A 13301-nucleotide genomic window follows, 5' to 3' on the forward strand; every position below is an offset into this window, starting at 1 on the left:
AATTTTCATTTTTGGTAGAACTATCCCTTTAATGCTGTGCAGATTAAATAATGCTATGTATGTAGCAAGCTTTGTAGCTAGCTTACGAGTGCCCTAGCTAGCCTCCACTAGCCTGTTAAAAAAAGTTCTCCACAGTCAGATTTTTACTGGTCTCGTGAAGCCAAACCTTCAGACTGACAGCAGAAGGTCTGGACTCCATAGCAGCTTCCGTTGGCCAAGGACCGCCCAGAGGCCGTATGACTGACATGTAGAGCAACCAATCACAGTTCATTTGGTTCAGTGTCATGTTTAGGGGGTAAAAAGATATAAAGTCAATATTCCTACAATAACAGACCGACATGCAACCAATAAATCATTCATTGAAGAACGTTGTGAAAATTCACTGCAACAATCAGTCTCCAAATTGTTTACAAAAAATCCAGAGTTTAGTTGATCCCGATAGGCTCTCATTGTCACAGTTGTAAACACAATGTCTTTCTTCTTCCATGAGGGGGTTTGGCATCATGACGGCTTTGTTTCCAGGTGGACCGGTAAAGAACGTGTCACACACGTCTCCCGGAATCTTGTAGAATTCAACCAATCAGATGGCGACTTCGAAACTCCTGAAGTGTTTTCCAATTTCCTACCAATAGTCCATGGGCATGACCAGAGATGGTCTTATTAATGGGAGATATGAGAGTTCGTGGCTCTAACATTGGAGAAAGCGGCCAACGGCCAACTTGGATCACGTGTGCCTTGATAACCAATCACATTACAGCCTTGACGTAATTTAATTTCGTTCATAGTTGTGCGATCACTGTTTGCGGATACCATAGAAATGAATGAGAAGTACCGAAAACCGAATCATACCTGTCACGCAATTGACCGTGACTTCTTTTATAAAACAGCATTTTCTTTGGTGTAAACTCTAAAAATAGATGAATCCAAAACGGATGTTTAAGAGCAAACATGTTGAAGATTACCCCATGGGCTGTCGATTCAGTAAATGATAAGCTATTTCCTCACAAAAGCAGTTTATTCAGCGTAGTGAAGCCTCTCCTCCATTGACATCAATTAAAAAGGCCTCTTGTCTCCTTCCCTGTGTACCGCAGCGTTAGCAGGCGTTAAGCTTTTTTAGCCTAAGTTTGCAGGCTTGCCTTCAATTGGCTTTGGCGTGGCATCTGAGGCTAAGACTAGACTTTTACAGACTAGCGGAGGCTACCCGTTAGCTAACTACCTAGTTGACTACATGTGATTTTGAAGCTTTAAAGCCTAAAACACAACAATGAATAGACTCTTTATTTTTAACAACATCAGAGCTCATTGTAGATCTTTCTTAAAAAGTGTAAATGTCAATTATGCTATCAAGAGTGTGAATGGGATTTATACTTCTGGAACCCAACAGTGATCTCTACAGGACTCACGTACAGTGGCACACAACCACCTTCCACCTGCTGGTGACATAAACATCTGGTGCACATGCACTTTGTCTTGAGTGCAGCCCAGTGCAGAAGAGGTGAAACAAGATCTGAAAAAACAGAGGCAAACTCCATTCCCAAACCCTACCACACATTCCCAGCACAACCATCTCCCACCCCAGTGGTTCAAACCTAAACGCACTCTCAAACCCCTATACGCCACCCTCGGGGCCTGTAAATGACAATCTGGCTTTCCTGAGTTAGGGCCCCAGAAAAGAAGGTGCCTGCCATTGCTGCTCTTAACATCTATATTAGCTGTTTGAGATTTCACTGCTGTAACAGAGCCCAGTCTTTGATGTGTGCTAAGGTCTTACACTGGCTGTTAAACAGAACAACTGGAATAGGTTTTCATCCTTTACGGTCCTTCGAGAAACTGAAGTCTGAAGTAAAAGCTTGACAGAAAGAGTCAGGCCAAATGAGCATGTCAGAGAAATATGAGGCACATTTGACATCTATTTAAATGTGCTGAAACACATTTAATCGTACATAAATAAATAAAAGGAGACACAAAATAGAAAGTTTAGTGGCGTTGCAGTATGGCGTCCTTCTGATTTGTTAGTTTTCAATATCTCTCATACATAAGTGCACACACTCACATTTCTGCGAATCTCAACTCACCTTTTCTGCCGGAGCTTGGAGGTCCCGGTGGCTTATCGGTTACTGTCCCTTTAAAGAGAGAGCAGAATGACTCGATTACTCAACTTTTGAAATGCAGTACAGCAACCACCTCACTTTGGGAGAACAGGTTAAATATGTTTAACCTGCACTTGTAGGAACACAGCATGCACTTTGGAAAGTCAGATACAAAAGAATAAAAAATGTAAGTGACAACTGTAACATCCGAACTTACACAAATGGGAGAAACAGTGATCAGCTCAAGAAAAAAAAAAAAAACCAAAAAAACCAAAACAACAACCTCTAGACCACTCTGAAACCACATTTTTCACTTCTAAATATGTTGAAATGTTATTATCTACAAATTAAGTTTCATGTAATGCCAATCCCTTAAATTATTCCAGGTGTTGGGTGTGTTCATTCATTATGGATACAAAAAAAGAAATAACACACACACACACACACACACACACACACAAACGCGCACGCACGGGCACACACAAACACACGTTTAATGGGGACTTTCCATAGACATAATGCTTATAGTTTATACTGTACAAACTGTATATTCTATCCCTTAACCGTAAACCTACCATCACAGAAAACTATCTGCATTTTTACATTTTCAAAAAACATTACTAAGTATGATTTATAAGTTGTTTTCCTCTTTGGGACCAAAAAAATGTCCCCACAAGGACAAGGATATTGAATATTGCCATCTTTGTGGGGACATTTTGTCCCCATAACGTAGGAATATCTGGAGCACACTCACACGCACACACACACACACACACACACACACAGAAATATTTTATTTATCCATTGTTACAATTATTACAACCATTATTATTATTTACTGTTATTGACAATAGTACTGTAGACATACCTTCCTGCAGAATATATTCCCAACCTTGTTCTAACGCGCCAGATTTTAAGCAATTGTTTTGAGCACTTCTGACTGGAACGGCACTACAGTTTGTTTTTCATGATTAAAGTCTCCTGTGTAGACATCAGTGCAAGGATTGTTCTGTTGTATTTGATTAGTGTTGAAAATAAATTCTGCAGCTAGATAGATCTCCAGGATTTAATATCCATACATAAAACACAGTTTAATGTGACACGAAACAGATAAAATACACTGAGGAGAGGATAGTTACTGTATGCACAAACAATCATCAATCACATTGATCCAAGTACGTGCAAATGCTCAGGATTAAAAGGCATGCATTAGTTCAAGATTAGACAGTCAAAAAATTTCAATGCTGGAGAGAAAGAGAACTTTGAACAAAAGGGCGATTTGGAATGAAATTTACTACCTGACAATCCACTTGTCCCAGCATGAGTTCCCATAAATTCACGGAAGTTTCCTGCAAACGTGTGCAAGACATTTAACTTAAGTGGTGATTCATGGGATTCACTCATTTCTGGGACAGGACTGGTCCATCTTTTGAGCATTCATGAAATATAGAACAGTGAGCCAAGTTTGAGACAAGAGAATACATCGGAGTGTGACGTTATTGCAAAAAAATAAATAATAATAATAATAAAAATTAAATCACTGGTTGGCACCTAAATGTGAATCCTTTACTTTTAAAAAGAAACAGTAACACAATTACAGGATCTTATGCAGGACAACAAGCAGCAGGAAGAAAACCTAGAAATGTATTAAAAAATTACCGGACAGGGGTGCGTTTCCCGAAAGCATCGTTGGCCAACTATGGTCGCAAGTTCATCGCAATGTCCATTGAACTCTATTGGTAACGAGGGAACTTGCGACCATAGTTGGCTAACGATGCTTTCGGAAAACGCACCCCAGAAATACTTTCCACTATTCCAGCTAAATGTGCAGAGACAACTATAAGTAAGCCTTTTATTCACTGATGCACTGAAGCACAGTTTACACTGTCCACAGCTTATTAATTTTAAAAACTAGTGTGTGAAACAGTAAATGATGTAATGCTAAAGAGTTGTGAGCTAAAGTGTTATCATTACCTAACAGCATCTAGCTAGTGCCTTCCAGTTCTCATCCCAAAAAATATAAACATTTCCTCTGCAATTTAATCAAATCTAGAGTAAACAAAGTGAGTTGAATAATCAAATGTTATGAAAAAAAAAAAAAAGTAACAAATCTTTGGTTATACAGAAGGCTGTAGGGATGGCGTATTTTTTTAGGCCAAAACCTAGAAATGAGTTAGCGTTTAAGCACTTCTGGTTCCATAGTTATGAAGTCGAATTTTTTTAATTATTATTTTTTTATTTATTTATGGGTTTTTGGTTAAAGGTAGGGTAGGCAATTTTTAGATAGTAGTATGGTAGCATGCTATGCTAATCACAGCCTGTCTCTGTGATGCTCACAAAGCATTGCTGTTTATTTGAGTGGCCCAATAATAATAACAGTAAGAGTGTTCGACTTTGGCTGGATTTAACCGACCGGCCAGACTTGCCGCTTGCAGTGTTGAAAACGGAGCCGTCAATTCAGAGCCAAGAATTTGTCAAATACATCGACGTTTCAGATGTTTTCATGTAGCAACTTGAACACTTTTCATTCAGTACTTTCACTACATCATGTGCATATATAAGAATAAAGTTCAAAATAAGTCTATTTACTATTTAAACACTAATAAAGTGGGAACTATATATTTTATCAGTTTTATTTTGATAAACATGTCACAATATAACATTAATATTACATGAAAAGAGTTTTTCAGCTGCTCTGAAGAAGCTGTGCAGAATGAATCTGCTTTCGAATAGCTCTTGCATTTGTAACAGTGACGTGGAGTCGATCGATCAGTCTACGCAGCGCAACATGAAGTCGAACACACCTACTGACTCAACCAATGCCATAAGTTTGAGGGCGGGACTTCCTATTCATTTAATTCATTTTTCAATTCTAGTGGTACAGATATGGTAACAGTATTAAGTAAAGTAACTTAGGTAAAAAGTATGTTTTTGTACTATCCCATCATAATAATAACAATAAAATAATGAATTATATTGAACAAGCTAAAACTCCAAAAAGTTTCACAGGTGTCTCTGCAATGTGCTACAGATGAACTGAACTGACAACGGTTGAAGGGACCATCCAGAAAGCTAGTAGACATTTTACATCAGGGTTAGGTAAGCGTGAGATAGCATGTAACCATAAAATGTCAAGAACCAGGTGCTCCAATCCTAACGTAATCCAGTTCTGGCAGGAGTCGGTGGTGTTATCTCCAACAGAACAATCAGAGCCATTTGAGCAAAGTGTTCCCATTCATTTACGAAGAGAAAAGCTCCCTCATTCCAACTGTCCACTGAAAGCAGTTATACAATGAAAAAGAGAACGAGAAAGCAATGATGGAGAAGAAGGAAAAATTGTAGAGAATGAAATAGATGAAGACAGAGATTGATGGAGTGTGAATTTGGAAAGAGACAGAAAGAGAGAAGAGCAGACATGTAGAAACCTTAAAGTAGAGAAATGAAAAATGGATGAACTTTCGGAGTTGGCGCAAGTCCTCCAGGATATTATCCATCAACTCTCGGTTCCATGCACAAACACAGTAGAAGTAAACTAAACAGAGCAGTGGCTAGAGTTTAACATCACGCTGACTCCATCAAAACAAAGAGCACAATTTAAATCAAACAAAGTCTAATGGCTTTGAAAGTGATGGACTACAGGCGCAGCTTCTTGACCGAGGCACCTGATGGTTTAGCGGTTCTGCTTTTCAGCACGACCTAAACACAAAGCGATAATCCAAGCAAACAGTCTAGAGATAAAATCTGCATACATACAGTACCTGAACACACTGGCGTTTTGTTCTGGACAGAGGAACCGCTGACTGGCTTGCCATCTGTGGTCACGCACCAGCAGTATCCTGTGAGGGTGTGACACTGGACCTGGAGGAGATACAGACGGAGAGAGGTGAGAGGAAATTCCAGTAACTGCTCTTGTATCTCCTGGACGACCCGCACGAAACGTCCCGGCGCTTGCGCTGGGGGAATACAATTATTCAGAGTGAAAAACGACTCTCATAAACGATGAGGCATTAAAAGCTTAGGCGGACTGGATGATCGCTGTTTAACAAAGCAAAGGCGCAGGTGAAGTAGAGGCTGCGAGTCTATAAATGCGATTTAATGTACACTTTCCATTCAGATTCCCAAAGCAGCCGTGCTGATGAGAAACACAGGGAAGTGCAAATTTTTGGAATCCCATCAAGGCTGGGGAAGATGTTAGAAGGCTAATTTGTCCACTAGATAGGTTTAGGCTTTAGGATCCGTCGATGTCAGAAGCAACATATTAAGTGCAGCGGCCCGGGACTCTGTCGGACCTGGGCAAATGTTCCGTCGTCATTGCATTCTGGGATAAAAATGGATTCCTGCGGTCTCTTGGCTTGTTCCAGAGCCTGAATCCTCTCAGTCCGACATTTCGTCTGGCCTGCTTCTGTAATACAGAAACAAATATGCCTAATTACACACTTGACGTACAATTGCAGCTAAACTTACATAAAGCTAGTGCCACAATGGGTTTGATTCTGCAGGGATTTTATATTTTAAAAAAAAGTTGCTTTGGAAAATATTATCTACAGTAGGAAATTAACAAATTGAATAACATATAAGGCTGAGTAATAAGGGGGGAAATTCACATAAGACACATAAACACTCCCACACTTTCCCCCCTACTTTTTGACCAGGGTACTCCCATGACATTTCCAGTTGTTTATGATTACTGGATAGGGATTAAAAATAAGGTATTACTCAAAGGTATTACTCATTTTCTGGTTTTCCAGGCCTGGAAATCACCATTTCAAATTGCTTGATGTTTCCATGACCATGGAAATCCTAAAAACAATTAACAGGCGCATTTTTGAAGATATGATTATTAGGAAAGAGCCTTTAAAAAAATGTTTTTTTGGGGGAAATTTCAATCACAAAGAGCAATTCTATTTTAGTCCTGGGCAACTACAAAAATATATATTCATGATAAAAAAAAAAAAATCAATGCCATTTCCATAACCTTTTAAGATATTAATTGTTCATGAGTTTTTCTGGCTTAAAAAACACAATTTTAAAATAGCTGGATATTTCCATGACCATGGAAATCCTGAGAACAATTAACAGGCGGATTTCTGAAGATAGGATTATTGGAAAAGCCATCTCATTAAACAACCATCTAAAGAAATCGCATCACTTGTGGTAAGAAATGCATCATGAAGATTCTTAATCTTGAAACATCATCTAAACAAGGAAAATATGAGGTTTTGAAATGGCAAAGCTGAGTGTTGTGTTCCAACATGTAGGCACTTTGTATGAATACAGAGAGTATTTAGTCATCCTAGTCAAATAAACAACACTTACAAGTTGGACCTCAGTGGTGGACTGCATCCAAGAAATGAGGAGGCTAAAAACCATGTGATACCAGCAGATAATTTTCACTTTTAACTTTCAATATATTCACAGTTCAGCCCTAATATGCTTGCTATACTTGCGTGAAGATATGAACCTGGACAGATGTAAAGTTCAGCAAGCACACAAGGACAAACTGCAAATCTGCCTGTGAGCAGATGCTCTTAAATCATCCATGATGCAAAAATGAGAAACACCTGTTGTATTTGTGAAGTCTGTGACCGATCGACTGGAAGAGACAGGTGGGCTGCAGTCAGCTCCAGATAACACAAGAGCTGAATTATATTGATATATACAGAACAACCAAACCTCAAAACATCAGTTGTTAATCTGACCTTTTTCGTTTTTTTCTTACAGTACAACATGCAGAACATGATTTCACCAAGTGCAACATGTTCCTGGATCAACATCTTTGTAGATCCTGGAATAACATTCCAATCAACCAATCAGATTTGAGGGACAAGTTTACAGTTTATGTCACGGCTTATAGACCCTCTGATTTTAGGGATAATTTATGGGTAGGGATTGGTTTAGGGGTTTAGAATTAAATGTTGATCCATGTCTACAAAAATCAGGACAAAACAAGCCTTAATTATGTATATAATATATTTACAATTCAGTGAATTTATGTACATTTCTATGGGACAAAATATGCAATATTTTTTTGGTAAACGGCTGTCTTTGTTCGTCTCGGGCCCTAATAAACCGACCTTTCCATTTGTTTTTTATTTTCAATTTCCTATTTCAGTTTGCTAAAGATGTTTTTTGTTTGCAAGGTATATGAACTTTACGCTGAGTAAATAACTGTACTTTAACCAAAGTTTCTATTTAGCATTACACAATTTGAAACATCTAAAGAGAGTTTGTTAATAGACACCAATTAGTGTTTTCCTAAAAAACAGTGATGACACCGATCATGCACCTTTAACTGACAGTTTAACACGGTCCAGTCTAAGAAACGTATGATGCAGGCTGACCGTGACTTAAAGACAGTCAATCTGCCTTTCACTATGTGAACACGGCCTGCAAAAACTTACATGCATACCAGTGGGCATACGCGTTCCCTTGGTAGTTTGCTCTAATGCTCCAGGGACTGTATATTCTCTCTGACACGCACACAGATGTGTTCATTTGAGATCAGCCACCTTTTTAGTGCCAACACTTGAAACTAAGACAAAACTGCAACCCAATTAGAAAAAAATGGTGAGGAATGTGAGGCCAAAGCTGCCACAGAAGTTTTAAATGTATTTAGCTTAAAGTAGGTAAAAACACTGCAAGCTTCGAAACTTGTACGAATATTTTGTTTCGAACCAGTGGTTTGGGGTGTGTATCAAACTGCCAAAGTCACCTGATTTCAGTAAATAAGGCTTCTTACAGGTTTCGAAATTTCCAAAATTCAATGGTTCACCACTGGGGGGCGATGATCTCTGTAACCCGTGAACCCATGAATCATGCGGATTCACTGAGATCACTGCCCAGCGGCGAACCATTTAACAAGTGTTTATGGGTTTTACCTGATCTCTGATCAGTTTTATACATTTGTAGATGTTTTAATTAGTCATTCGCATAATTAAAAGGAATAATAGTAGTTAATACTCTCTTATTGGCCTGTTTAGCATGAAAAAACAAAAAACAAGCCCTGAAACTTGATAAAAGAACATAGAGAACAAAAGAGCATTCATTTTTCAGGTCAATCTCATATTCATAATACGCTAAGGAAAGCGATATCTTTGTCTTAGTATCCTTTCAAATGTTATGGGGATTTCACATGACAATGCTAGTCAATTCAGTTGAGTCATACAAGGTGTTAAGTAAAACTAATGTCCATGTATACAGCCTTGTTTCAGACCCTTTCAACACAAAGGTCTTTGCTACTGATTTACCCATAAAGACAGTCTCTTGTCACCAATCAACCTGCACTGAAGTCAAAATCTCCAACACTAACACAGAACATTTCTAAATACAACATACTATTATTAAATACTACTATTATTTCTATAAAATAATATTTATTGAACAATAATATTCCATAAACAACAATCGCCATTATAAAAGTCGCTAAGCAATTCATTCAAAAGAACAAAGGCAGTGCTCTGATGAATTAAAATATAAAGATCTGAAACTTTGCTCTCAGACAAAACTATTTGCTCTGGAACAAATAATAGATTAATGAGACCAAAGATTGCTCAGTAGACATACCCAAAACGAATTATATCTCATGTTTAACCACTATAGAGACATCAGAGCCAGTGGCAAATTACAGAAGAACTGGCCGAGGTAAGGCTGTTCTCGGCGGGTACATGAGCATTGAGCGGCCGCTGACGGCCTGGAGCTCACATCTCTGAAAACATCGAAGAAAAGTTTAAGATAGGCGCTATCTTTATTAATAAACCACATATGTGAAGTTTAAACAACTACAATTTAGTCTAAAAACTTATAGAACTACATTCTGTCACACAACAACAGTACTGTTTGTAAAATTATAGTGGGTTTGCTCTTCCGCCATGACACTCGCTGTGAGAAATGCTGCAAGCGGAGTGATACAAACGGTGAAACTGTTCATAGGTTTTCATCTCATTGTTCATACCTTTCATAGCTGTCAGCTCTTTGACCTCTGAAACCATTGTGGGAGCAGGAAAAGGTTGATCAATCCTCACCCAGTTTTTACCTGAAATTTCAATATTAACAATAAAAAACATTTACATATTAATTACTTAACACAAATACTCAAGAAACAGTCTAGCTTACTATCATGTATGTTTAGTTTTGTTCAGGCTTCATGTTTTTGAATTTGGTCTTTTATTTTGCTATGTGCTTTTGTTTTGAAGTTCTTGTTCCTAGTTCCTGTTGCTTTGTTCATTGTTTCCTGTCTGTCATTTTCCAGTTTCCTTTATTACTAGTTTTCAGCACTGCGTTTGAATATGCCTACTTCTCCAAATAATATGCCAAAAGAGTAGTATAAAACATAAAACTGGAGTCAGCAATTTTTGATGGACACTTTACTATCCCATGAGGCCACAGGAAAAGAGTCATGAATGCCAGATAAGCATCACAATTGATGCCTTGGGTCACATGACAATGCCAATATGGCAGATGTATACGTCCAGTTCAAATTCATAGTACTAAACACATTCATACTATAGAGATTTTTTTGAAGAAATCATTTAATCATGTGGTACAGGTACCTACTTAGTCAGTGTGCAACTTCGGACGAAGCGCAGGTTTTTCTTGTTTTAGGATTAGCTTTCTTGTGAGACCTTAATCAGGGTAGCGCCATATTACATTTTTGACAGGAATGGAAAAAAAAGGCTATGAGGGATAAAATTACAGCGTGTTCAATTGATTGTACTGTTGTTAAACAACATATTGTTCAGCTGATAAAGTATCTTTCCAAAAACTTTCAGTAGACAAAAACATCATAAAACAGATGTGAATGTTGTTAGTTGTGAAAATGACATGTGATTGAGGAACTTTATACAGCACATGCCATTGTAAAGACTGTAAAAGTCCATCACTCACAGCCTCGTTTTCATCCAAATAAAATTTAATATGGTGTCTACCCTGAATAAGGTCTATAGCCCTCTTGTCTAGATTCGTCTTTATATATAACTCTGCATTTGGTGAGGTTTTTGGTCTAAGTTTTCATGTTTATCATTATTAAATTGCACTTGAGTTCATAACCTTGATTAGCCGTGAGTGGACATGTTATACTTATTAGGGTTCAGTAATCTAGTGGTATAGAATATTAAATCCTGCATTACGCATGAGCACCACTGCTTAATTTTTCAAAATGCATATGACAATAAAGCTTGTTTTCAGATAATATAGCTAAGTTTGCTTTCCTTACCCCATTTGCTCTATTTTTTCTGCTTTTAAACCTCACTAAAGTTTGTAAGATTTAAGCTGATATTGTCAGGGAATGTGTGTGTTAAATGAAGTGCACGACAGGAATAGTTTTTAATGATCAAATCCAAACATCTCCTATGTTTGGATTTGACCAACCACGTAAAACATAGACGAGAACGGATACGAGACATCTAATGGGACGACAGGTGAACTAAATGACTAATCAAACAGCATGAGAAAACTAGGTCACAGGGGAAAACACAATATACACGTAACAGTACGCCCCCTCCTGAAAAGGCACGTCCTCGCATCATACAGAACAGTCCAACTGAGGAGGGAGGGCGGATGCTTTGGAGGAGGGCAAAGGAAGGGAGTGAAACAAAACAGAGTCCAACAAAAAAGTCCAAGGGGGAGTGGAGGGTGGGAGGAGCCAAGAGGGAGCCCAGAGCAGGAGGAGCCAGATGTTGGTCCCGAGACCAACCATGATGAGACCCCAGGGTGGAGTCGAAGGCAGGAGGAGCCATGGTGGAGACTTGACAGGAACCACCCTGGGAACAGCCGATGGAGACACCAATGGAGACAGAGACCCAGGTGAAGCTGACATGCCGAAGAGCCCACAAGACACTGCTGGAACTGGAGACAGAGGTGGAGCTGGAGCGACAAGCATCCGAGGTGGAACACAGAAACCTGAAGACTGAGGTGGAGCCGGTGGAACTGAGGATGAAAGCGTAGTTGGTGGAAAGGTGGAGCCAGACGGAATCAAAGGTGCAGGCAGGACGACGTCTGAACAAGGCAGAGTCTGTGGGACGAGGGAGCCCGGTGCAGTCGTAAGGCAGAAGGTTTGTGGTGGAGCCAAGGGAGGGAGGAGCCAGGGCCGAGACAATGCATCGACAGGCTGCTGTGGAGTGTTGGGTTCAGCGGCTGGAGACAGAGCCAAGGGATCCTCTGTTTTAGGCGGAGCTAGTGGCCTGAAGAACCAAAGCGGATCCACACACTTCCGAGCAGGAGATGAAGAGGGGCTGAAGGGTACCAGAGGAGGTGGACGAGAACAGACGAGAACAGACAGAGAATGAGGGAGAACACAAGGTATAAATACACAGAGACTAACCAGATAACTAATGAGACAACAGGTTAACTAAATGACTAATCAGACAACATGGGAAAACTAGGCTGAGGAACAGGCAGTTAGAGGAAGCGGGAGAGGGAGGCTGGGAGGGATCACAGAAGATACAGGGCTGGACAGAACCGGACAGAACCAGCAGGGAAACGGGAAGTTCAGGGCTGGACGTAACCAGCGGGGAAAGCAGGAACAGGGAAATTACCTCTTACATATCCAATGGTGCAAAAAATGTTCCAGAAACCATAGCGATCCCATCCACCGCACTGAGATTGTGGGCGGAGCTTTCCTCCTAGCTCTCGAACTCCATTAACACTCCCTCAGCAGCACATGATGTAGTGGGCTCACGCACCTGGTCAGACACACCTTGTGGTTCAGGCTCCAGGGTGATTACTCCTTCCGTCCTCTCTTCAGGTTCGGTCTAGTCAGTCGCAGCAGGCTGAAGTCCAATGTCTGCAGTGGGCTCTCGTATCTCCATCGTGCCGGTCGTCGGTGACGAACGGCTGGTCTCTGGATGTGGAGTGGGGCTGGTGTCGTCCTCAGCCGGGCCGAAGGTGAACGGGGAGTTGTTGTTCACCAGCACCCACTCCACGGATGCGACGAAGTTTTCCCTTGGACCATCCGCTGAAATGCATGCCTTGGACAGCTCGCTCAGGCTGGTGTGATAAAATACACAGAGCAAGTAGTCCAGGTAGTGTGTCTTACACACTAGCTGGATAAAGTCCCGAATGTGTTCTTCCAGCAGTTCTCCCTGCTCCACCGCAAAAATTAACCTGTATTGGTCCGTTCTTCTGTCAGGGAACGTGTGTGTTGAATGAAGTGCATGACAGGAGTAGTCCAAGTTAATAGTATTTAATTATCAAATCCAAACACAGGAGAACATA

The 13301-nt window shown here is 40.0% G+C and overlaps 1 protein-coding gene across 11 annotated transcripts in view; it reads right to left on the reverse strand.

Annotated features, from left to right (window-relative positions):
• Positions 1 to 13301, reverse strand: part of smoc1 (SPARC related modular calcium binding 1) — a 54823-nt gene that overhangs the window by 28688 nt on the left and 12834 nt on the right. For 6 of the 11 annotated variants that reach the window (XM_084097064.1, XM_084097063.1, XM_084097068.1 and 3 more), the window contains exons 3-6: positions 10042 to 10122; positions 6380 to 6492; positions 5849 to 5948; positions 2076 to 2123 (exon numbers count right to left, since the gene is read on the reverse strand). In XM_084097064.1, the coding sequence (XP_083953190.1) occupies positions 2076 to 2123; positions 5849 to 5948; positions 6380 to 6492; positions 10042 to 10122 (342 nt within the window). Of the gene's footprint in view, positions 1 to 2075; positions 2124 to 3388; positions 3440 to 5848; positions 5949 to 6379; positions 6493 to 10041; positions 10123 to 13301 lie in introns of all 11 variants that reach the window. The other 5 variants (XM_084097072.1, XM_084097067.1, XM_084097066.1 and 2 more) reach the window with 1 other exon arrangement.

The sequence above is a fragment of the Abramis brama genome (assembly GCF_963993115.1).
Source record: "Abramis brama genome assembly, chromosome: 21".
Lineage (NCBI taxonomy): Eukaryota > Metazoa > Chordata > Actinopteri > Cypriniformes > Leuciscidae > Abramis > Abramis brama.